We start from the raw sequence: 21,840 nt of genomic DNA, 5'->3' as shown, positions 1-21,840 counted from the left end.
CTTCTCCACATACAAGCCCCCTGATTAACACCTGGGCAGCAGAGGTAGGTGAGCATCTGTTCAGCTCACCCAGCAGCCCTGCCTCACCAGAGCTGCCTGCAACACCGAGCAAAAGCCGCCTGCGCGGCTGAAAGAGGCTTGGAAGTTACAGCGAGCGTCCCAGGAGCTGCGGAATCAAGCGTTCACTTTGCATCCCAGCCCTGGGCAGGAACAGGGGAGAGAGCCAGCTTCTGAAACAAGCCAGGCCCAGCACTCTGCAAGGGAACTCGGAACAGCTGGCAGCGACACACCGAGCGTAATGTTAGATCTGGCTCGGACTCGCCTCCCGAGACCAAAGACTGTGAGAGCTGGAGAGAACAGCAAGGCTGTCTTCCAGCTGTGGGAACCAAAGCAGCAAAAACACAAGGCTAGACATCAGGAAACAGCCCTCGCCTTGGGGTCCTCCGTACAAGGAGGGACAGACCATAGGATCTAATACAACTACATTTCCGTGGGAGACGGACAAAGATGATTTTACACAAGAACTTTCCCAATCTCAGTGTAAAGATACTCAGCTTTACAGCTGTTCTAATTCACGCTGTTTCTTGTAGTCCCTGGAAAGAGGTAAACCAGAGCTCTCATCTTCCCAGAAAGCCATAAAGCTGACTGGTACCTGCTGCTGCTATCAGCGCGGCAGTCCAAAAAGCCCTTCCGATACCTGCGCTGTCCGTAGGGCACCACTCCAAAGACTTGCTCTCTGAGAGGATGACGCTGTCTTGCTTCCTCGCCTTCCTGGCATTGTTCAGACAAACATCGCTCCAAATTCCTCCTACGTGGCAGCTGTTCTTTCCAGGTAGGGGAAGAGCCATCTCCTCTGCAGCTCTTGCTACTGAAATATCCTCCCCAATGCACTTTTCCTTGTTATCTCTAACTTTTTATGTTCCTCAACAACAATCTCACTCCTTCCCTGCAGGGGAAATTTTTTGCCTTATTTTTTTTTTCCCCCTCATGAGTCTTAAATTGAAAGGCAAAACATGTAAGGAGACCAGCAAGCCTCTAGAGCCATGCAGAACCCTGTTAATTTAGTTGAACCAATCAGATCTGTCGATACAGAGCTGCCGTGCCTTTACGCTGCAAATACCTGTGTTCTCTTTTGGAATTTAAGGTATGCTGAACGCATAACATGTAAGAAGCTTCATGTGCCGAGCACTTCCATGATTAACACTCTGATGATGACTTAAAAAGCGCTTAAAAATACTCGTTTGAGTCTTGTTAGGCAATCATGGGATTGAACCTTGACTTCTTGGTTCCAGGAAAACATTTCAGCAGATCACAAGTAGCTTCTGTCACAGCCGGGCTTCCCACACATTATTCCCAAATCTCAACCACTCCCAGATTTAGCTTCCCCTCAGAAACGTCAGCTCTACGAACGGAAATAACAAGGTGCAGAGAAGTGAACTGACTTGTGATTTTTATAGCAAACAACAGATTTCAGGTTTGCTTAACAGCAAGACGGTGCTCGACGCCCGCTGTGCTTACCTGAGCAATTTCAATGGAGGGCTACCGCACTCCGAGTACTGACCTGACTCTGCTTTAGTTTCAGGAGCCGACACGCACAAGAGCCAACATGAACGTGGGAACAGCACACAGCGAGGTGAATCCCAACACCCGTGTCATGAACAGCCGGGGCATCTGGTTGTCCTACGTCCTTGGAATCGGCCTGCTGCACGTCGTGCTCCTGAGCATCCCCTTCTTCAGCGTCCCTGTGGTTTGGACTCTAACCAACATCATTCACAACATGGTAAGGGAACAGCGTGGCTGGCTTGACTTCCCGGGGCATGGAGACGTAATCTCTCAGCACCAGCTGTTCTTTTGAGAGCAATCTAGTAAGATTCTTGTTGAAACAATTCCTTTCTCTGTATTTCCAAAGATGTAGGGTAAGTTACTCAACCTCCACCCCTCAGACTGCACCTTTGGCTCTAGGTCATGTATTTAAATCCAGCCTAGGTACTGATGAGACAGCAAACACCTGGTGAGGCTGCTCAGAGGGGACACTGAATTCATTTGCCTGCAGGGTAAGTCCCTTTGTCATGTCCCCATAACAGAGGAATAGCTGTGACAGGCCACAGAAACTGGCAGGGCAGCTTTCACTTCGGTTGATACAATCTGAATTGGCCTCATCAGAGTTAAGAAAACAAGATTAAAACCCAAACTTTGTTCTACTGAAAGTAAAAGATGAGTCCAGGAACAGATTCTCCCCTTCCAAGGCTGAGGTACCCAGATGAACGGGCATCAGGGTGCTGTGCTAGGGGTGCACAGGTAGGCACAGCACACGTCAACAGACGCATGTTCCGGGGATGCAGGTCCCGCTCAATTCTGTGCCTCCGCAATCCCACTGCGCAAGTTGCAGCATGCTTGGGTCCTAGAGCTGAGGGGCTGACCTCTCGGCAGCCGTTCACCCTCAGGCATAGGGGACAATACACTTCAGCGATGCAGCAATCAATTTTGTATCCTTTATTTTAAATAGTATCTCAGGCCGAGAACATTCCAGAGATAAAAATTACACCCTTATTGGGGACACTTATGCTCATGTTACTGACTTCTCTAGCGGGGGGGAAAAAACCTGCCCACAAAACCACCAACTAGAGCTGCTCAGGGCTCAGTTCACAAGCTGCCTGCTTTTCATCCAGCTCTTTTCCCTTCTCTGGCAGCTTAAACGATTAGGTCTGGGGAACAGAAAGGAGTTTAAAGGCCAGCAATGGCTATACTTCAGACATTTAATGTAGCCAGACACTTGCTGTTTATCTGTGACTTGTGTTCCGCTTCAAGAGGTTAACTCGCAATCAGAGCGGTAACAGACCCTCACTGCCTACAGCTCTACCAGCACCTTTTTAGAAAGCGGTTAGCATTGCTGTTGCACGGTAGAGCGAGTCCACGCTAATCTCCTGATCCCAGAGATCTGAGGGCTGTAATCTTGCAACCACCTTCTTGGCTTTTGCCCAGAAGCTGAACGAGAGGCCTCACGTGTAAGAGCCAAGCCTGAGCTAGCCCCGGCTAGCGGCCTTCCTGCCTAACTCTCGCAGCTTCATTAGCCGCTGCGAGTTTTCCAGCAGCGACGATGCGTCCCTCTAGCGGACCAGCGCGCTGGTGCAAGCTCCCGCAACTCTGCCGTTCTTGCTGAAGTTGAACGTTTCTGGTGGCGTGGCGAGGGGCGTAGAGAACGTTCTGTGTGCTTCACACCGCGTCTGTATTTACTACAGAGTATGTACATCTTCCTACATACCGTGAAAGGAACTCCTTTTGAGACTCCAGACCAGGGGAAGGCTCGGCTGCTCACGCACTGGGAGCAGATGGACTACGGCGTGCAGTTCACGGCATCACGCAAGTTCCTGACCATCATGCCCATTGTCCTGTGAGTACTTCGGGGCAGCTGAGCTGCCTCGCGCGCCCGTACCGATCACCGCTTCTGCTGCACGTGCTGTCCTGGGAAACAAAAAACACGACGCGCTGCAATTCAGTTTCCCTCTCTCTCTGTTACCCTCCTTTCCAGGTATTTTCTAACCAGCTTTTACACCAAGTATGACCGGATACACTTCGTAATCAACACCATCTCCCTTATGAGCGTCCTGATACCCAAACTGCCTCAGTTTCATGGAGTCCGGATCTTTGGGATCAATAAGTACTGAACTGCGTGGCTTGAGGGAACGGAAGAGGAGCAGGGAAGAGGGGAAAGTTCCTTCTCTCTAGTCCTGTTCCTTCACCCCCACGCACACTGGGATATAATTTCAGAGCGGCTGTTTAAATGCAGTATCCAATAGACATATACCGCATGCTGGATCCTCATGCCCAATAAATCTAAACAAGCTCCAGAGTAGAGTTTAGTGCAGAGCAGGATGCACAAGGCTGGATTTCTCTTACTCCAGTGTCATAGACGCAGATACACTGAGACTTCAAGGTACAATGAGGATGAATTCTGGGGAGATTTTCATCTGTCCCAGACATTGAATGATGAGAATAGGGATGAGGGGAAAAGCTTTTAGTGCTGGTACTATTGCTGTGGTAAATGCACTTTAAAATGTATTTCCCTTTCTGAAGCTAGGTGCTTTAAGCGATACATGGGGGAAATTCAAAGGGATACAGCCAGACTTTCCCAATACTTGATTGGTTCGGGGTTTGAGTTCCATTTTGGGGCGGGGGAGTGGGAGGGGGAAGAGGATGACAGAATTTTATTTTGCAATCTTTTACGCCACTGAGAAAGGAAGTTCTTTTAGTAAAAACAGTACAGGAAGGAATGACCTGCAGTTTGACAAAGCTTTCAGTTTTCTGCGGTACCATTTGTGTGGTTCAGGGAAAGGGTCAACAGATCCTAAATCATACTTGTTATTTTCAGCTTACACTAGAATCTCTCTGGGTAACTCTGCTCCCCACCCCAAACCGCTAATTCTGAAGCGTGCTCTGAGCGCTCAGGCAGTACAGCGTTTGGATTAAGGGCTGGGGTGCAGGTCATTTTAATGATCGACAGCAAATGCCACTGAGCTACTTGGTACACGGAGACTGCACAAGCATGGGAGAAGCTGAAGACTGATAGGTATAGGCCAAACGAGAGATGGATGGCTGCTTGCTGTAATCAGTTACCGACTATAATTGGAATCTTTCTCCTCAGTCCAGCTCCTTGGTCTCTTAAGTCTGCGTACGTGTCACCGGGATTCACCAGTGGACTTAACTCAGTATCTGACTCAAGGCAAGCGAGCGTTCGATTTCTGGCTCGCCTGGAAGTCTGTCACTCGGCTCCACGCACAAGTGCTGTGGCAGCATCCCCTGAGCCCTCAGGTGATCACTGGCAAGGGTGAGGGAGCTGCAGGAGAGCGATACTAACGAGCAGCACTAGCAGCAGACTGAAGTGACCAACAGAAGGATGCAATGGGTCACTGATAACAGATTATTTAGTATAGGAACAAAACTGAGCCTTTTTCCCCTAAAATTACCACCTAAATAAAGTAGGCTTGCAGGTCTAGATTTCCTGGCTGAGATAGCTTTCTACTGTTCAAAATAATCGTTTTTTCTTTTGGGTTGTGTGCCGGATGAAATGTGTTCTTCCTCCCTGTAAACTCATGAAAGCCTGTATTTTTGTTGTATTAGTGCTTATATAGTCCCACACTTTTGACAATGGTATAAACATTTTAAATATGCTATTTTTGTTCCTGCGTTAGCCAAGTCTAGCTTTAGAGGTCATAGTGGATATTGCCGAGTTGTTTGATGGTCTGAGCATAGGACATGGATAGGGAAACTTCAGGTTTGCATATAAGATCTAGTACTACTCCATGCATAATTTTAGGCAAGCTGCTTTACTTCTCTCTCTCAGACTTACTATTGGACTGCTGCAGAGAAGGGAAAAACACTTAGTGTACCTCAGAGAGCTGCTGGAATGCACAGCGAATCATTACCTAGTATGTTTGAAAAGTGGAAGTATTTTAAGGGAAAAGGAAGTTTTCAATAAGGTAGAAAGAGAAAAAGAGTCTGGCTTGATACCCGAGTGCTGTTCTCCAGCAAGGGAGTTGGACAGATGTGCAATTTACTTGATGGGGGGGTTAAACCTTTTAACTACCACGACGTAAGGACTGCTGCTTTAGTTAAGGTACTATATACCCTAAAGCAAATATACTCTTTAAGCTACTAGACAATGACTTTAAAAAAAAAAATTTCAAAATAGAGCTATTTCATCAATCAGCTAAATACTTTTGAAATGACTAAGAAATCAACAGCGTCAAGGCCCAGAACGCTTACGGAAGGGCTGCTGCCCTCAGAGCTGTGGCACGTGGCCTTCGCAAGGTGGCTGAGGCTGTATCTGTCATGCAGACTGTATGCTGCTTAACGGATCTGAACATCTGCCCGCAGATGCAACTTACATGCCAATGGTAAATCTCCAGAGGAAGGAAAACTATTTATTTATTTTGTTAGAATAGGAGGGGAAAAACAACAACTTTTTTTGCAACAGAAACAGTCACTATATGCTTAAAAACATTACTCCTATAGACAGACATCTACTGATAATTTCTAAGTATATGCACATTACATAAAGTCAAAGCAGTTTTGATATTTTTAGCATAAGCATACATTGAAGGTGGGGGTCAGCTCTTCTCCATGAAGTACAGCACTTCACAGAGTTTCCTTGAAGGCCGTGGCATTACAACAGCTGAGGGTTTGAACATGTTATTTGTGCTGTTAACTGACACTGTGGACATCTGATTCTGTTTTGTTAAATTAAAGATCAGCTGTAAAACAGAATGGGATTATCAGCTTCTCAAAAAGGCAGGTTTAAAATCCTAAAGTCCCAAACTTCTTGTTAGGCAAAGCCTTAATTATAATAGTAAGCTCTTCTGACTTCCTTTGTTCACACAAGTTATTAAAATAGCCATTACACAGATAGGTGTTACAGGGCAAATGACATTCCTTACAACACAGGGACAGCGTTTTTGCCATGGAATAACTGAAGTTAACTTGGACTCATACAGTTAATCCAATCAAAGGAAACAAAATGAAAACTGGAGAAATATGGAAAGAAGTGAGAGAGTTGAAGGAAGATTTCATGTTAATAATGTGGTATGTTAAGTATCTACATAAGATTAATAATTACTTGAACAATTATACATCTGATAGTATCTTTCTTAAGATCCCATCTTAAGGGTAGGTATCAGAATTAATCAAAAATAGAAAAGAAACCAGAATTTAACTGTAATTAAACCACAGTCGCAGTTGCTACTCGTTAGGTACACCTGAGGTAGTTTGAAGTGAAAGAATTTTGGGTACTGCTGGTTGAGCCACCCTCACAGGCCAGTCGTGCGGCTCCTTCCTCTCGGCGTCGCAGGAGCGAGCCGTACCCGACTAAGTTTCCACTTGGAAACCACCACTGCAGTGCTGTAGAAGTAACAGACACGGTTCTAGGTCTCCTGGAACTCTGTACTGAAACCACTGCTATTTTATTGGTGTTTGTTGAATTCACACAGCAGTGAGTTCAGCACTCAAAGACTAACCTTGCACACAAACAAGTTAAAGAGTGTAGTGAAAACACTATCATTCTCATGGGATAACTCATTTCTGAGACAAAGAGATCAGGACAGCGTGGGCAGGATGAGAGATGTTCAGACACGTACTTGCAGCAATCCAGGGGTGAAGCCTGCCTTTTGTGTGGAGAGCCCCAATGTGAGTGCAAAGATTGTCTGTTCATTCTTTCAGACTGTAGAATTTTCTCCATGTACCTGTGTGAAGGAAATAATTGATCATTATTGATTTTAAATGGGATTTTGATCACATCACGTTGACAGATTTTCCTCCGAAACTTGCACTGGCTTCCTCTATAGTGACTAGGGCATCAGCTGGAGAATTAAAGGTGGGCTCCGCCCTGTGACTGAGAAACAATTACTGGATAAGTAGGTACTTAAAATGCTTTTCTTTTTTGTTCTGCAATGAATGGAAGAAAAGCTTTTGAAAACCACCACTTGAACCGTTCACAGGCACTGGCAGAAGCCATCCCTCTGCCCAGTCTTGTCCTGGGCAAAGCCTCTAAGCCACTGTCAAGACCAGGCGTGTATTCACACAGTACGGCAGTCACCGCACCAGGACAGTCAGAAATCAGTCAAATACAAACAGCCTGATGCTTCTGAAATAGGGATCCTGTCTTGCGATTCGTTTAACATAGCTAACAGGATGTCATACGGCCCAACCCTTTGCAGGAAAAAGCCTTTAAAGAAAAGCCTGAGATTTAGGGCTACTTAATTCCTGAGTACTTTTTTTTTTTTAAATCATTGTTTAATTTTTTGTTTTAATAGAAGCATGGTACCGGCCCTTGAAGAGGGGACAGCAGCTGGTTACCATCGTTAACATATTAATATTTCTCATTGTGACTTACATTGCTTTATCATTGCCTATAATATCTTTTAAGCATGCAAGTGTTTGTGTATACGTATCCTCCTTGGATCAGTTTAAGTGAGTTAAATTAGTTGTGTTGGTTTTTTTTTAAATGGAACATTCTGACATTGTACAAAGTTTTAGGTTTTTTTTTCCTGGTAGCCCTTCTTTTTGCTGTGTATACAGAAGTCTCATGTAGAGAACTTTCTAAAATAAAGTGTGAATATTTTTATTACTCCTTTGTACAGTATTCTAAGAGAAACTAATAAAGTAAGTATTCATGTAAAAACTTGTGTTTGATTCCTTGAATTTTTACGTGGAGAGGTTTTGCTTTTAAACAAGCATGGCAAATGAACACTATACGGCCATTCCAAGCCCACCAAGTGATGCACTGCAGTAAAGCAAAGAGCTTGCAGCCCAACGCGTGGATCCCGTCCCACAGTACCACACCCGTGAGTCACACAAACCCTCTGCTACCAACCACGAGCCATAAAGCATGGAAACATGCGCATCACTGGTCAATATAAGTTAATAGAAGTGCCTCCAGAAACATAATATTGTCCCCTTGTCTACAACATGCCCAATTAGTTAGTGGTCTTACAGGTTTAGTGAAATCCTAAACCGGAACACGCTGTTCCTCATCCTAACAGATGAGAAGTATACATGAAAACCAGAACACGCTAGAAATTAAACAAAACTTATAGGAATGATAGATCTGTAGAACAAGTTAAAGTTATCCACAGCCACTGTAACAGATCACGACAGACTGATTCATGTCAATGACTGAAACTTTTTGGAGGAAGAATTATGCAAGCAACAGGCTTTTTGCACCCTGATTTAGCAGATGCTTCCGGATCTCCTAACAGAAAGGCAGGGACAGAGCATTTCCCTGGCCCTGCTGCTTTAAAGGGGCCATATCGCTTCAGAAGCACAGCGGACTGCTCTGCACGTTGCCCACCGACAGCGGACGAGAAGCCACAAACAGGCAAGTACATTTTTAAGAGCTTTTGGTATGGAAGGGGGGTGGAGTCTATTAAGTGTTCTTATTTAGTTTTTATCTCTTTTTGAAGTCTCCCCCAAGGGAATGAGTCCTGTAGATACTACCAAAATGATCCCAACATTAAGCACATGAGACTATTTCCCACCCCCCAGCTCCATCGCGTATGACACACCATCCTTTGCGATGTGACAGTCTTTCTGGAAGAATCGGACTAAGTCTCGTTTTTTCAGACCCTGTGGGACATTAGGGAGAGGGAAGATATCCCCCCATCCGCTCATCTCAACTGTAAATGGGAATCAGCGTCTCCTCTCTAACACAACTTGATAAAAGTAGGGCACAGAAGACCTGCACGCTTGTCTTCTCAATAAGTACAGGAAGTTTTTTCATTTGTAGATCAAAATTCTTCTCCATCTCATTCAGTACGCCAACTGAAGCAAGAAGCAAAACTGAAACTCTGGAGTAAAAACAAGCTGCAACAGGAAACTAACAGTGATTTTGTTTCTGCCTCTCTAACACCCAGCTCTCCTCTGCGGGGGATACAAGCAGAGCACCAGGTCATACCCAAGCAGCTGTGCTGGGATGGGGTTTTTTTTATATTTTGGAGGAGATTCGCCATAGAACAAGCTCTCTTACTTCCCCCCTCAGCCCACTGTTCACTTCTCAGCACTTTCACTTCCTTGCAGTAAGACTTCGACAAAATCATTTTCCTAATGCTCTATTTCAAACCAATGCTGTCTGCCAGGCAACAAGACGCACAGGGAAAACACTGAAGCAGGAAAAAAAGCAAGAAATTGCTCAAGCTTTTTTCTTTCCATCAGGGCAATGCATTAATTAAAGATTATAGCATTTAGGACCATGATAGGTCCTAGGTTAAGGAGCAATATCTAGTTTAGTAATGAAATTTATGGTATGTACTGGTATATGCAACGAATTATCATAATTGAAAGAACACTAACGACTCCAGTGCTGAAGATCAGGACCCTCAGAAACTGCCAGCTGCATTCTCAGTCCGCATGATGACCGGGAGTTCATCAGTAAAGGGGGATGAGTCTAAACAAGCCTCGTGAGCAAGCCACAGCTCGTACTCCTACCTCTCCAAGCGCTTACCTATACACAATCCTGTGAAAGATGTGTCCTTGTACTAATGGGGGCTTTTTTAGGTTATTAATTATTAAGAACTTTTCAAAAATCCATGAAGTAACCTATTTCATTACAACCTTCTGCTTGTATGTCAAGGAAATTTTGCTTAACTCGTCTTGCCTCTTTCCTAAGGTACAGGTACACTTCGCTTTGGTTCAAAAATTCATCCTGCCACAGCAGAATGTTTAAAAAAGTCACCCAATCTATAGTAAATCAAATGGATCCAAAAGGAGACCTGGTCCCAGTTCACAGCATCTTAGACCATGAACATTTCAGACCCCTCTGCCTAGTGAAAAAAAAAAAACCAACCGGATGCCGGTCATCTCCCCGCTACAAACAGACATGGTACAGTCTTGAGGATGTGCTGCTGCCTGGAGAAGACGCTAAAAGCACAGGTAAAGCCCACATCTATCAATCTTAAGCTCACAATTTCCATAGACAAAACATTTTGATCGTTTGTGGTTGAACTCTACCATGCCTTTCTTGTGTGAGCAATAGTTGTAACATCGAGCCTGCATATTCATGCTTAAGCTAACGCATCCGATTATTTCAGAGTCCCTCTTTCCCAAAGGAGGTGGTCAAGATTCAAGGCAATTTACACTCAAAACACACATCAGTGACAGAGTTGATGGGAGTCTAAGCCTTTGTGTTGACTCTACAAGCTTAGCACTGAAAGGAGCTGCCTCCTTGTCCAAAGGGTGGTCCATCAAGCTGGAGAAGAACCACATACCAGTACCAAAGCTTGCGGCACTGAGAACAGAAAGGTAAGGCAGACACAAAGCAGTCATCCTCCTCTACCCTGTGCCAGGTCACGCAATGGGTTTTCAACAGCCGAAACCCAAGATTAAAACCCGAGAGCATGCATTCTCCCTAACTATGCATACTTCTGGAAGACAGGAAAGAGAGGCGATAAAGATTCCTCACACAGCTTTGACATGCTTACAGATTTCTTTGTAATTCAGAAAGGGAGAACACCTCAACACTGAGTCAAGCCATCTCATCTCAGGGTGTGTACCCAGAGAGGAGCACACAGATCAGGGCAGATCACCTGTATGACCTGCCAGGCCACGGCCTCGCTGCCCTGGTGCCCCTCAGACATAGAAGGGGAACACGCTGAGGACAAAAAGAACTGCAGCCCATTTTTCTGCCACCTTTTTCCCCCCAGAAGCCTCTGACATCGTGATATTTACATGTACTCACATAATGCGAAAGGATGCAAGCATTAAGGCTTTTGGCTCTAAGCAGGCTGCAGTATTTCTCTCACAACTCACTGAAAAACAGACACTTTTAGCCGGCATATTGCATCCTTTTTCTCTTTCAGAAAAATTAATGTGAATCACTCCTTCATTCAACAACTACAGAAATCACAACAAAATTTATACGTGGTTCACGAAACGATAGAAACCTCAGAGGAGGCCAGCTTCGAGGAATCCACCAAGGCAGAGGGGAGCTTCATCACCCAGCTTTATGCCAAGTTTTGTGCGAAGGTTTGATTTCTCTTCAGCCTCAGGAGTCAGTCCTTCCCCAACATCTGCACGCCATCCAGGCCTAGTAACAGATTTTTTATTTTTTTTTCCATCAACCAGGGCACCAGAGAGAAACAACAAAGCATAACTATACCCAAGGGCTGCACCCTGGCGTTCAGGGCAATCCAGCTGATTGTTGAAGACGGTTCATGGGGTAAGTAACTTTCAGAAACTACCAACTCCTCCATTCAGGAAACAACACAAAGAGGAAAAACATTTTCTGAAGTATCATTCAGCCTCATGGCCACCCTTAGCACATTTGCAAGGACCTGAATGCAATACGAGTGACAGAAATCACCGGGAAAAGGCCGTACATAGTACTTAAGTTAAAAAAGCTACTTGGGAAAGAGATGCAGTTTCGGGGGCAGTTGGTAAGGAAATGAAAGAGGAATACTGGAAGTCTCACCACTAAATTTCAGGAACCGCAGAGGTCCTGTTGAAAAATGGCACAGAGGGCAGAGGTTTGTTTTATTTTCTTCTCTTTTCCTACTCGGAAGAAAAGAGCCTGGGAGAAAACAGGATGGCTGATCCTTCAGTGGGAAGACTGGCGTAAAAGACACTTTATGCTAGATAGGTAGAGAAAGAGAGGACTGAGATCCACAAAACCTGCTGCAGGATTTTAGAGTCCACATTTGGCTTGCTTCCCCTATGCTCTGTGCTTCCCACATCTGCACGGACCTTGTTGAGTATAAGTTGTCATTTTAGTCTACTTGTATTTTAACACACGTATTGGCCGATACAGACCCTAACATATGGCACGTGACAGTAGGGAATGAGGTCTAGGAATAATGAGTTTTAAATGAACGGGCAGAAGACAGATGCACTGGAGAAGAGTGCAAACACCAGCCTGACCTACTACTAGCACACGAGACTTCAGACCTGAGATACCGGTATCTTCAGCCTTAAAAACAACAATCCCGGTAAAAAAATACCTATCCTGCTTTAAGTAGTTTTCTAAATCAGCAATGCCCTTTTTATCCTGTTACAGATCTTGAATATTTCCCAAAAGAAAACAGATCAATGTTCGAATCTGATGGTAAGCAATGTATTTTACTACTTCCGCTCTGACTACTTCTACCCTCTTTGGGTAAGATGGAATCCCTCAGGATAAACACAAACCACCAAAAGCCATGTGTTTACTGTAGAGTACTGCCTATTACCCGAGATGCGACAACTGTCCAACTCAAAACTGCATACTGCTCTCGAAAATATTCATAGAAATGTTTCAAATCCTAGATTTAGGGGTGCCAGGGAACTTCTTGTAGGATTGCCTAGTTTACAAGTGACATATTTGCACTCTTTCCGGTTTTCAGGTTTCTCACAAGGAAAATTAGGAGCACTGGAGGTAGAAGTTAAAGAGAATTGTCAAATTCTCTCCAGATTGCCTTCTGATCTGTTAGTCGTATTTTTAAAAGCCATCAAAGCTGTGATGAGAGACAGGAACCTCTTTCAAGAACTGACCCAAAAAGTAAGCAAAGTCTTTCTTACTACCAGGATTTATAAATACAGAGACATCCATGATCATACCTCTTGCCCCAGAAGTCATCTCTCCTGTGCCACAACCATCAATCCAAAAATCCTTCACTCACCTCATCTGTCTGGTGTCCACCACCACACAGAGAAAGAAGGTGCTCAGGATAGAGGCATCTGCAGAAATATGTCCTGAATACAGCCTAGCAGATTTACCTGAAGGTATCAAACTATTTAAATTTTATATTCTGTCTTTAACCGGAGCCGGTGTGAGTGCCAAAGCCTCAATTACAGCCTCATAAATAGCTTAAGGAGGGGAGACACAAATCACATGACTGTTGATATGCTTCTGTAGTTAGACTGCAAGGGACTGTCAGCAGCCTCTTCTCTTAAATCCTGATGTTTCTTTTTCTTATCCCCCTAGATGGAAGCAGTTCTTGACGAAACTGGTAGTTGTGAGCTGAAGACAGAAAGCCCGGACTTAAAAGACCTGTTGAGCAGCTTACAGTATTCTTCAAGACACCTTCTCCTTAAGCTGGCAGGAGCAATCACCTACACTCTTGACGCATTAGATGGTAAGGCTTTCTGGCCATTTTAATAGAGAAATCCGGTAGCACCAGAATATATTATGAGCATTCCTACTGACAAGACTAGCAGAATATAGAAAACTTACAGAGCAAAAGAGACTTGCAGAGGTTTTACATAAAACAATTTCTTAGATTATGGGAATGAAGGTGGTTTATGCTGACCACAGACCTGTCCGTAGCCGCTGCTGTTCAGCGACAGCTGGAGAGTCGCAGAGCAGCGACTGCCAGGAACGCAACACCGAATCACCACGCTGTCCAGGAACAGCGTGCACAAAGAGGGCTCGGAATCAGAATTAAGATGTCGGCAAAGATGGCAAGATCACCTTACAGAAAGAGCAGTGTAAATTCCAGGGTTCTCTTCCCTAGGCTGCCACAAAACATGGTCTGAACTTCCCCTTGGTCCCCACACTCGATGTTATCATCTCCTGTACAGAGTAACAGCTGCATTCATCTCACAGGGAGGCTGCACTAATAATTTAGCTTAAAACATCTGAAGAACTTTTGACCAAAGAGGCATTCCCTGCAAGACGGTTGATGGTCACCCTTCACATCTTGCCAGTTGTCTCCAAAACACTGGTGGGGGTTTTTTGGTACAAACCTGTTTTCGTTCTGCAGAGCTAATGGAGGATCAGCTGCTGCTGTTGCTAGAGTCCTTGGAAGAGAAGATTGTGTCCCAACAGCTTAAGCTGGTGAGGAACATACATCCCATTTGGCTCACAATGAAGGCGTGGCAGGGTGTTGTTTCAAGTAAAGCAACATTTAGATGATGATCTAGGTAGCAGTATCACAAGATAACACTGGGAAGAAAGGAAGGAATAATTGCTTCAAACTTGGCAGGGACCAAAATACTCACTTAGAGAGAAATCACCACAAGACATGAAGCCCTAATTTTAACAACTGTTTTGCTGATAATAATCATTAAATTGGACACAGCTGACTACCATTTTTCTTGAAATGGCAGTCAGAATTTCCTGGCTTCTTTGGCTCCAGATTTTAAAAAAAAAAACAAACAACAACACAGAAACACATTACGATTTTAATATCTTGGATATAACTAACTCAGAAGAAACTGGGAACTGAATACACAAGCATGATAATCTTTCAGGCAAAAAGTCCCATATGCGGATTATTTAGTGTGCCTGTAAGACAGTAAAGCACTACACAAGGCAAAGAGATCATTTACTTAATGACTTCCACAGATGGGAGTATTAAAATACTGATTTTGCTTTCTTTTGTTGTTGCTGAGAAGGTTGGGAGCATCTTGGAACACGACATAGAACACAAGAAGGGGCCTTTCAGCGTGGATGCTGGCTTACTCTCCTTCTCACAAGAGAAGGAAGAAAATTTAACCATTGCAATGGTTGAGATGAGTGGAGTGAAGCTCCAGAAAGACGGCTCTGCTGTCTGTACCGAAGAAGCCTTCTCGGCCGTAGCAGCCCTGTATGTTTCTCTGTACGTCCTCGATCTTCTGAGTAACTCAGATTAGGTTACATGTGTCCTCCTGTTAGGGATGGCTTAGAGGGAATCACTTGGCAATGTATCTGTAAGTCTCTTACTGCAAACCAGTTTCTCTCTCCAAACTTTACCCCTACATAGGTGAGGCATTCCTTATTAATGCTTTTGAAATTAATGATTTGAAATTAGTAGGAAAAGCAGGCTTAAGACAAGAAAACTCCTTATGGAAGCCAGATGCCAAAATTGATTTTTCTTTCCCCCCATATGAATGCAGACTGCCAACTGAAAAATCCACTAGCCCAAATAATCACAAGCCTGTTAGTTGCACTTTATGTGATACCGGTTTTAAAAAAAAAAAAAAAAGCTAGCACATGCAACTAATAAGGCACAAAGGAATAAATCAGCAATAACTCACTTACCCTGGTCACACCTGTGATTCATGTGTGACTCAGTAAGCCGCTAAGTGTTAGAAAGCTGTAGGATCGCAGAGCATTTTAATGATGCACGCCTGGTAAACCAGCACCTCCACCACACCATTACACACCCCACCCGCAGCAGCAAGGAATAAATGACAACATTTCAGAACAATGTTACAAATACTTTGATGACTGCTTCATAAATAAAGCGAATAATTTCTTACTGAATAACTGGATGTTCTTAAAGGCAATTTTTTAATCTGCAGGCTCTTTCAGTCACCCAGCAGTGCTGCCTGCCTGCAGGCCCAGCTCCCCTCAGGCTCCCAGAGGAAAGGGGTGCCCTCAGCAAGGGGCAGCGCTGCTTACCTGGGTGATCACCGACGGCTCTGGGGGCACCACCAGCACAAGGGCCTGGCTGTGCTCTGCACTAGCTATGAGGGGAGCCCGGCCCCGGGGCCCTCAAAGGCCGGGGGGGAATGGCGGCCGCTCCGCGGGGCAGCGCCAGGGCCTCACACCTCTCCTCAGCGCGGCAGGCGGGAAGCGTCCGCGCATGCGCCCGCGGAACGGGCGGGAAAAGCTGAGCGGCGGGCAGAAATCCCCGAGCGTCCGCCGGAAACACCCGAGAGCGTGGCGGAAATACCCGAGCGCCTCTCGGAAACACCCGAGCGGGCGCGGCGGAAGGAGCCGACCGCTGTCGTGCTCGGCGCTCGACCGCACGGGCCTGGCGGCGAGGCCGGTGCGGCTGGTCGGGCCTGGCGACTCCCGGCGTGCCCCGCGGTTGTTGCAGTGTCACGGCCGGCCCGGCGCGCCCGGCCATGAAGCAGGAGGGCGCGTCCCGCCGCCGCGGCGACAAGGCCAAGGCCCCCCCCGACGGGCCGCCGCCCGCCCCCCCCGACGTGGAGATGCAGGAGGAGGCAGCGGCGGCCGAAACGGCCGGGGAGCGGCAGCCGCAGCGAGAGCTTGACGCCGTCACGTTGGAGGGTGAGGGGGGGGCACCGGGGCCCCGGGCTGAGGGCAGCGGAGAGGGGTCCCTGTGGGGGGAAGGTGGCTGAGAGGGGGCCCTGAAACGGGGATCTGCGGTGGGGCGTGTCGGTTGGGGGCTCAGGGGGGAGAGAGGGACCAGGGCAGCCCGGGGAAGCCTGCGAGAGGAATCCCCGTAGGGGAGGGGGCTGGGGGGGGGCTGGGGGGCTGTAGGGAGCCCGGGGGGGGGATCCTGGTAGTGTGGGGGGGCCTGCGGGGGAGGGAAGGTGGGTGGGGGTGTCTGTGGGGGAGAGGTGCTGGAAGGGGTGTCGGAGGAGGGGAATGGGGGGATGACTGAGGGGAAGAGGAGTTGGGGGGGCTGTGAGGGAAAGGGAGGTGGGAGGACGGGTTGTGAGGGGCAGGAGGAGCTGCAGAGGTGCTGTGGTGGGACCCGGCGGGGCTGCAGGGAGAGGCTGGAGCCCATAAGGGGAATGAGGGGGAAGGGACCTCTGGAGGGCTCTTCTCCAGCCCCCTGCTCCAAGCAGGGACGGCCACAGGGTCAGGTCAGGTCACGCAGGACACTGAGGCCACACAGCCCCGGTGCCACGAGCGGACAGAGAGACCCAACAGCAGCGGGACAGGGCAACTCGTACCTGGAGGGATCCCAGTGCCGGCTTCGCTGTGGTGCATTCTTCGGCAGAGGTCTCTGCGAGACGCGTGCTGACGGCGCGTCCCTTGTGCTCCCGCAGATATCAAAGAGCACGTGAAGCAGCTGGAGAAGGCTGTGTCGGGGAAGGAGCCGCGCTACGTCCTGCGTGCCTTGCGGGCTCTGCCCTCCACCTCCCGCCGACTCAACTCCAACGTGCTCCACAAAGCCATCAATGGCTTCTTCACCTCCAACAGCACTATGCGGGACTTCCTCCTTGGCTTCCTGGAGGAGGTACGGCGGCACGGGATGGGGAGAGGTGACCGGCTGTGGAGGGGACACCTTTCCCGCACCGAGAAGCCTCCAGAGTGCCGCTGTGCGGGGCAGGAGGGCACCGGGAACAGCAAGGGCTTGGGGACACTTGGGACACGCAGCCTGGCTGCTTCGGAGCACGTCTGAGATTAAATGGGTCGCTGCAGCTCTTGGCAGGGATGGGACTGTAGTGCCAGCAGCCCGGGTTGGCTCTCGTGTCACAGCTCAAGCAGAGCTGTCACCGGGGACAGGCTGGGGATGGGCCTCGCCGCAGGCAGAGGTGTGAGGAGCGGTGGGCGGGTGGCAGCGACACTGGTGAGCCAGGAGGGACCGGGCTCCAGCACGTCTCTCTCCCCCCAGTCCATGGACACGGAAGCAGAGCTGCAGTTTCGCCCGCGGACGGGGAAGGCGGCCTCAGCCCCTCTCTTGCCAGAAGTGGAGACCTACCTCCAGCTGCTTCTCGTCATCTACCTGATGAACAGCAAGCGATACCCGGAGGTGAGATTCCCTCAGCTGACAGCTCTGAAGCCGAGCTCTTCCTGTGGTGCTCCTGCACCAGGCAGGGTCTGGAGAGCCTCGGGTACCGGCCTGTCTGCGGCCCCACACTCTCTCCCTTGTTCCAGCTGTGTTTGGAGGCAGCCCCGGGCTCAGTCGCACAGTCCTGGCAGTCTCTCTGCTCTTCCTGGGCAGCAGTTCCTCTGCTCTGACCTCCGTTCCTCTCCTGCAGGCTCAGAAAGTGTCCGACGACCTGATGCAGAAGATCAGCTCCCAAAACCGCCGGGCCCTTGACCTGGTGGTGGCAAAATGTTATTATTACCACTCCCGCATCTACGAATTCCTGAATAAACTCGACGTGGTCAGGAGGTAGGGTGGGTCCCGGGTGGGCGCTCTCCCTGAGCTTGGTCCCGTGCGCCCTGGTGAGCAGGGCTGTTTCTTTCCTCCTCCCTGACACGCTCTCTGCCTTTCCTGCAGCTTCCTGCATGCCCGGCTACGGACAGCCACGCTGCGCCATGATGCGGACGGGCAGGCCACCCTCCTGAACTTGCTGCTGAGGAACTATCTCCACTACAACCTCTACGACCAAGCAGAAAAGCTCGTCTCCAAATCCGTGTTTCCTGAGCAGGCCAACAACAACGAGTGGGCTCGGTACCTCTATTACACAGGTGAGGTGCAGAGGGTGCCACATGGCGCTGGCAGCTCAAGCTGCACCCAAGATCGAGGGCTCTGGTTCCCCAGAGAACCTCTTTGAGCAGCTCGAGATGGGGCTTCCAGGCAGGATTTGAAGCTCCGTCCAGGTGGATCCAGTTGGATTCACTCGGTGGCTTTTCCAAACGTCTTCTGCCCCGTGTGAACGCAGGGCGCATCAAGGCCATCCAGCTGGAGTACTCAGAGGCGCGGAGGACCATGACGAACGCCCTGCGGAAGGCACCGCAGCACACGGCCGTCGGCTTCAAGCAGACGGTGAGCAGGGATGGGAAGCTTGTGGGGTCCGGTACCTCCTGGCTCCCCGGGGAAGCTGCCTGGGGCTTGGGCCCCACGGGGACTCACGGTCTCTCTCTGCTCAAGGTGCACAAGCTGCTCATCGTGGTGGAACTGCTGCTGGGGGAGATCCCGGACAGGCTCCAGTTCAGACAACCCTCCCTCAAGCGGTCGCTCATGCCATACTTCCTCCTGACTCAGGGTACGACAGGCTGCTCCTGCCCGCGCTCGGTCCCTCTCCGGTGTTGTGGCACGATGTCCCGCGCTTTGAGGGAGCGGGAAGCTGTGGCGGGGGAGCAGTGGGGGTTTCTCCCCTCGATGGGACCCAGTTGCAGACCCCGCTTTGGGAGGAGGAGGCAGCTCCTAAGAGGAGGGGACAGCAGGCGTGGGAGTCAGCCCTGCCTCGCCTTCCCCACTGCGCCCCGGCCCTCGCTCCTTCCCCCGTTAACACATTCTCTCCTCCAGCCGTCAGGACCGGAAACCTGGCCAAGTTCAACCAAGTCCTCGATCAGTTCGGGGACAAGTTCCAGGCCGACGGCACCTACACCCTGATCATTCGTCTGAGGCACAACGTCATCAAGACAGGTGGGAGACCGCCCCTGTGGTGTTTGGTGACCCTGTCACAGCCAGTGCCGTGGGCTCAGCGGGCCCGGGGCTGCCTGGCCGGGGGGCTCCACTCTCGTTCCATCCCCACAGGTGTCCGTATGATCAGCCTCTCCTATTCTCGCATCTCCCTGGCCGATATTGCCCAGAAGTTGCAGCTGGACAGTCCAGAGGATGCGGAGTTCATCGTCGCCAAGGTAGCTGCCTGTGAAGTCCTGTCCCTCTGGGTCCTGGGCTGCCCGCAGCCCCTGGTTCTCGCAGCTGCCCTCGCTCTCCTGCCAGGCTGCCTCTGCCCGGTGCCGGCAGCCCTCCCTTCCTGCGGCAGCCGCTGGTTTTAGGTTGAAGCCCCTCCCGGGGCTGCTGGGGACACTCAGGGCACCGAGGCCCCTCTCTGCGCGCTGTGTCCTGAGCCCACCGCTCCTGTCACAGCAGTCAGCTCCTCCCTTCACTCTAAACTGCTGCCTCAGCCCTCAGAGACAGCGGGTGCCCTGACCACGTGCCCTCCGGCTTGCAGGCCATTCGGGACGGCGTGATCGAGGCCAGCATTAACCACGAGAAGGGCTACGTCCAGTCGAAGGAAATGATCGACATCTACTCCACCCGGGAGCCCCAGCTGGCGTTTCACCAGCGCATCTCGTTCTGCCTCGACATCCATAACATGTCCGTCAAGGTGAGGGCGGCAGGTCCCCAGGCGAGGGGCTGGCATGGCACAGCTGAAGGGGACAGTGGGGCAGAGTTGAGGCGTTTCTCAGCTCAGAGCTTCTCCTCTCCCTTCTTTTTTTCCAGGCCATGAGGTTCCCACCCAAATCTTACAACAAGGACCTGGAATCTGCAGAGGTGAGATCTCATCTGGGTCTCTGCAGCCTGCTGCCAGGAACCGCTCGTGCCGCAGCCCAGCGGCCACTGAGGCCGCGGGAAGGACGTGGCTCCTGTCCCCCGACTGCCGCCAACCTCTGCCTTTGCCTTCCAGGAGCGCCGGGAGCGCGAGCAGCAGGACCTGGAGTTTGCAAAGGAGATGGCAGAGGACGATGATGACGGTTTTCCGTGACCCTCTGGCCTGGCTGTATTTTTTTATTTGTCCCTAGGGAAGATGCTGTCTGAGCGGAGCTCCCCCACGCAGCCCCGGTCCCCCGTCTGCCTTTCTTTTATAAATACCTGCATGTCTGTACTGTGGGAGGGGGACACGGGGGTTCCCTGGGCCCGCAGCCACAGGCCCTGCTCTCCCGTCCCCCCGCCACCCACGGCGGGAACCCCCTTCCCCAATAAACAAACATTCTTTTTAAGGTTGCTTGTGGTCACGGTCGTCGCTGAGCCCAGCGGAGGCGCAGACGAGCCCATGAACTGGGAGCTCCTGGGGAGGCAGGGCCAGGGCAGGCGGGGGGCAGGAGCCCGGCTCCCCAGGGACCCGCGGGTGCCCCCAGCTCTCACAACAATAATGGGGTCAAACTTTGTTAAGCTTCAATTATGACTTTTAAAATAAAAGTTGGAAAAATGCCAGCCTGGCCTGCTCCTGCCGTGGGTTTGTTGTTGTGGCTGACTTCTCTCGTCTGCTCCCGTCCCCAGAGTTGGGGGCTGGATCCAGGGCCAGCTCTGGCCCAGACCACCCCCGGGCGCTGGAGCTGGCACCCTGGCTGTGCTGGGGCTGGCCCCGGTGGGGTGTTGGGGGCTCCGGGACCCACGGGCAAGCCTGGAGCCGAGCACGGGCCATGTGGGACTCGGTGGCAGCAGCTGGGCCGGGCAGGGAGCGCCTTGGCCCCTGTCTGCTCCAGCCCGTGGATCCTGTTTCCCAAAAGCCGCTTTGTTCTGTGGCTGCAGGCAAGGGCCAGAGCGGGGATTGCTGGGATCGGCACCATGTGCGTGGGGGGAGAGGGCTGAGCCCCGCCACCCCCTCACCCTGCTGGGAAAGGCATGGGGGGCAGGCAGGGCCCTTCTTGTGCCCCACCGCCTGCCCCCAGCCCCACAGACACTGGCCTGGGGGAGTGATGGGGATGGGGGACATGCAGCCACCCCGGGTGGGTCCTGCCAGCATCTGGGACCAGCTGGGCTCATTCTCTGGGGAAATCTGGGAATCTCCCTGCAAGCCCAGGCCAGGCCGGAGGCCAGGGGCTGAGGGTCAAGTGTGGGGCTGCCCCAGGGCGATGGATGCAGCCTGTCCATGCTCCAGGGCCACCCCTGGGGCAGACCGGGGCGGAGCAGGGAAGGCGAGAGCCTAACCAGTGCCAGTGGGTGCTGGATCCAGCAGTGGGGACCCAGGGATGCCCTGGAAGTGCTCCTTTGTTGGCAGACGCCGGAAAGGGGCTGAGGGTGCCCGGGTCAGGCCCTGCGGAGAGGAAGGGTGGCCACGAGGCAGAACCACAGCGGG

At 50.2% G+C, this 21,840-nt stretch overlaps 3 protein-coding genes across 3 annotated transcripts; all 3 read left to right on the top strand.

Moving 5' to 3' along the window:
- Positions 1-1,595: 1,595 nt before the first annotated feature.
- Positions 1,596-4,160, top strand: ORMDL3 (ORMDL sphingolipid biosynthesis regulator 3). The gene is made up of 3 exons (XM_009809901.2): positions 1,596-1,780; positions 3,240-3,391; positions 3,530-4,160. The coding sequence occupies exons 1-3, from the start codon at positions 1,607-1,609 to the stop codon at positions 3,663-3,665; spliced, it is 462 nt and encodes a 153-aa protein (XP_009808203.1). The 5' UTR covers positions 1,596-1,606; the 3' UTR covers positions 3,666-4,160.
- Positions 4,161-10,205: 6,045 nt separating this feature from the next.
- On the top strand, positions 10,206-15,093 carry GSDMA (gasdermin A). The gene is made up of 9 exons (XM_059830446.1): positions 10,206-10,419; positions 10,578-10,788; positions 11,346-11,511; positions 11,611-11,704; positions 12,539-12,586; positions 12,864-13,018; positions 13,445-13,595; positions 14,223-14,296; positions 14,857-15,093. Exons 1-9 carry the CDS (start codon positions 10,206-10,208, stop codon positions 15,091-15,093), a joined length of 1,350 nt encoding a protein of 449 aa, XP_059686429.1.
- A 1,200-nt stretch (positions 15,094-16,293) lies between these two features.
- Positions 16,294-20,975, top strand: PSMD3 (proteasome 26S subunit, non-ATPase 3). The gene is made up of 12 exons (XM_059830441.1): positions 16,294-16,459; positions 17,188-17,378; positions 17,757-17,894; positions 18,124-18,260; positions 18,369-18,559; positions 18,754-18,857; positions 18,963-19,077; positions 19,341-19,460; positions 19,572-19,675; positions 19,993-20,148; positions 20,265-20,315; positions 20,449-20,975. The coding sequence occupies exons 1-12, from the start codon at positions 16,294-16,296 to the stop codon at positions 20,524-20,526; spliced, it is 1,551 nt and encodes a 516-aa protein (XP_059686424.1). The 3' UTR covers positions 20,527-20,975.
- Positions 20,976-21,840: the final 865 nt, after the last annotated feature.

This window comes from Gavia stellata, chromosome 28 (assembly GCF_030936135.1).
Source record: "Gavia stellata isolate bGavSte3 chromosome 28, bGavSte3.hap2, whole genome shotgun sequence".
Classification (NCBI taxonomy): Eukaryota; Metazoa; Chordata; class Aves; order Gaviiformes; family Gaviidae; genus Gavia; species Gavia stellata.
This window is presented reverse-complemented; position numbering and strand designations above follow the sequence as displayed.

Coding starts and splice junctions, on each gene's coding strand:
- ORMDL3 (XM_009809901.2), top strand. CDS start 1,607: ATGAACGTGGGAACAGCACACAGCGAGGTGAATCCCAACACCCGTGTC. Junction 1,781..3,239: donor CCAACATCATTCACAACATG/GTAAGGGAACAG, acceptor TATTTACTACAG/AGTATGTACATCTTCCTACA. Junction 3,392..3,529: donor ACCATCATGCCCATTGTCCT/GTGAGTACTTCG, acceptor CCTCCTTTCCAG/GTATTTTCTAACCAGCTTTT.
- GSDMA (XM_059830446.1), top strand. CDS start 10,206: ATGTTTAAAAAAGTCACCCAATCTATAGTAAATCAAATGGATCCAAAA. Junction 10,789..11,345: donor GCGGCACTGAGAACAGAAAG/GTAAGGCAGACA, acceptor TTTCTCTTTCAG/AAAAATTAATGTGAATCACT. Junction 11,512..11,610: donor ATGCCAAGTTTTGTGCGAAG/GTTTGATTTCTC, acceptor TCCATCAACCAG/GGCACCAGAGAGAAACAACA.
- PSMD3 (XM_059830441.1), top strand. CDS start 16,294: ATGAAGCAGGAGGGCGCGTCCCGCCGCCGCGGCGACAAGGCCAAGGCC. Junction 18,560..18,753: donor TCGGTACCTCTATTACACAG/GTGAGGTGCAGA, acceptor GTGTGAACGCAG/GGCGCATCAAGGCCATCCAG. Junction 19,676..19,992: donor CGGAGTTCATCGTCGCCAAG/GTAGCTGCCTGT, acceptor TCCGGCTTGCAG/GCCATTCGGGACGGCGTGAT.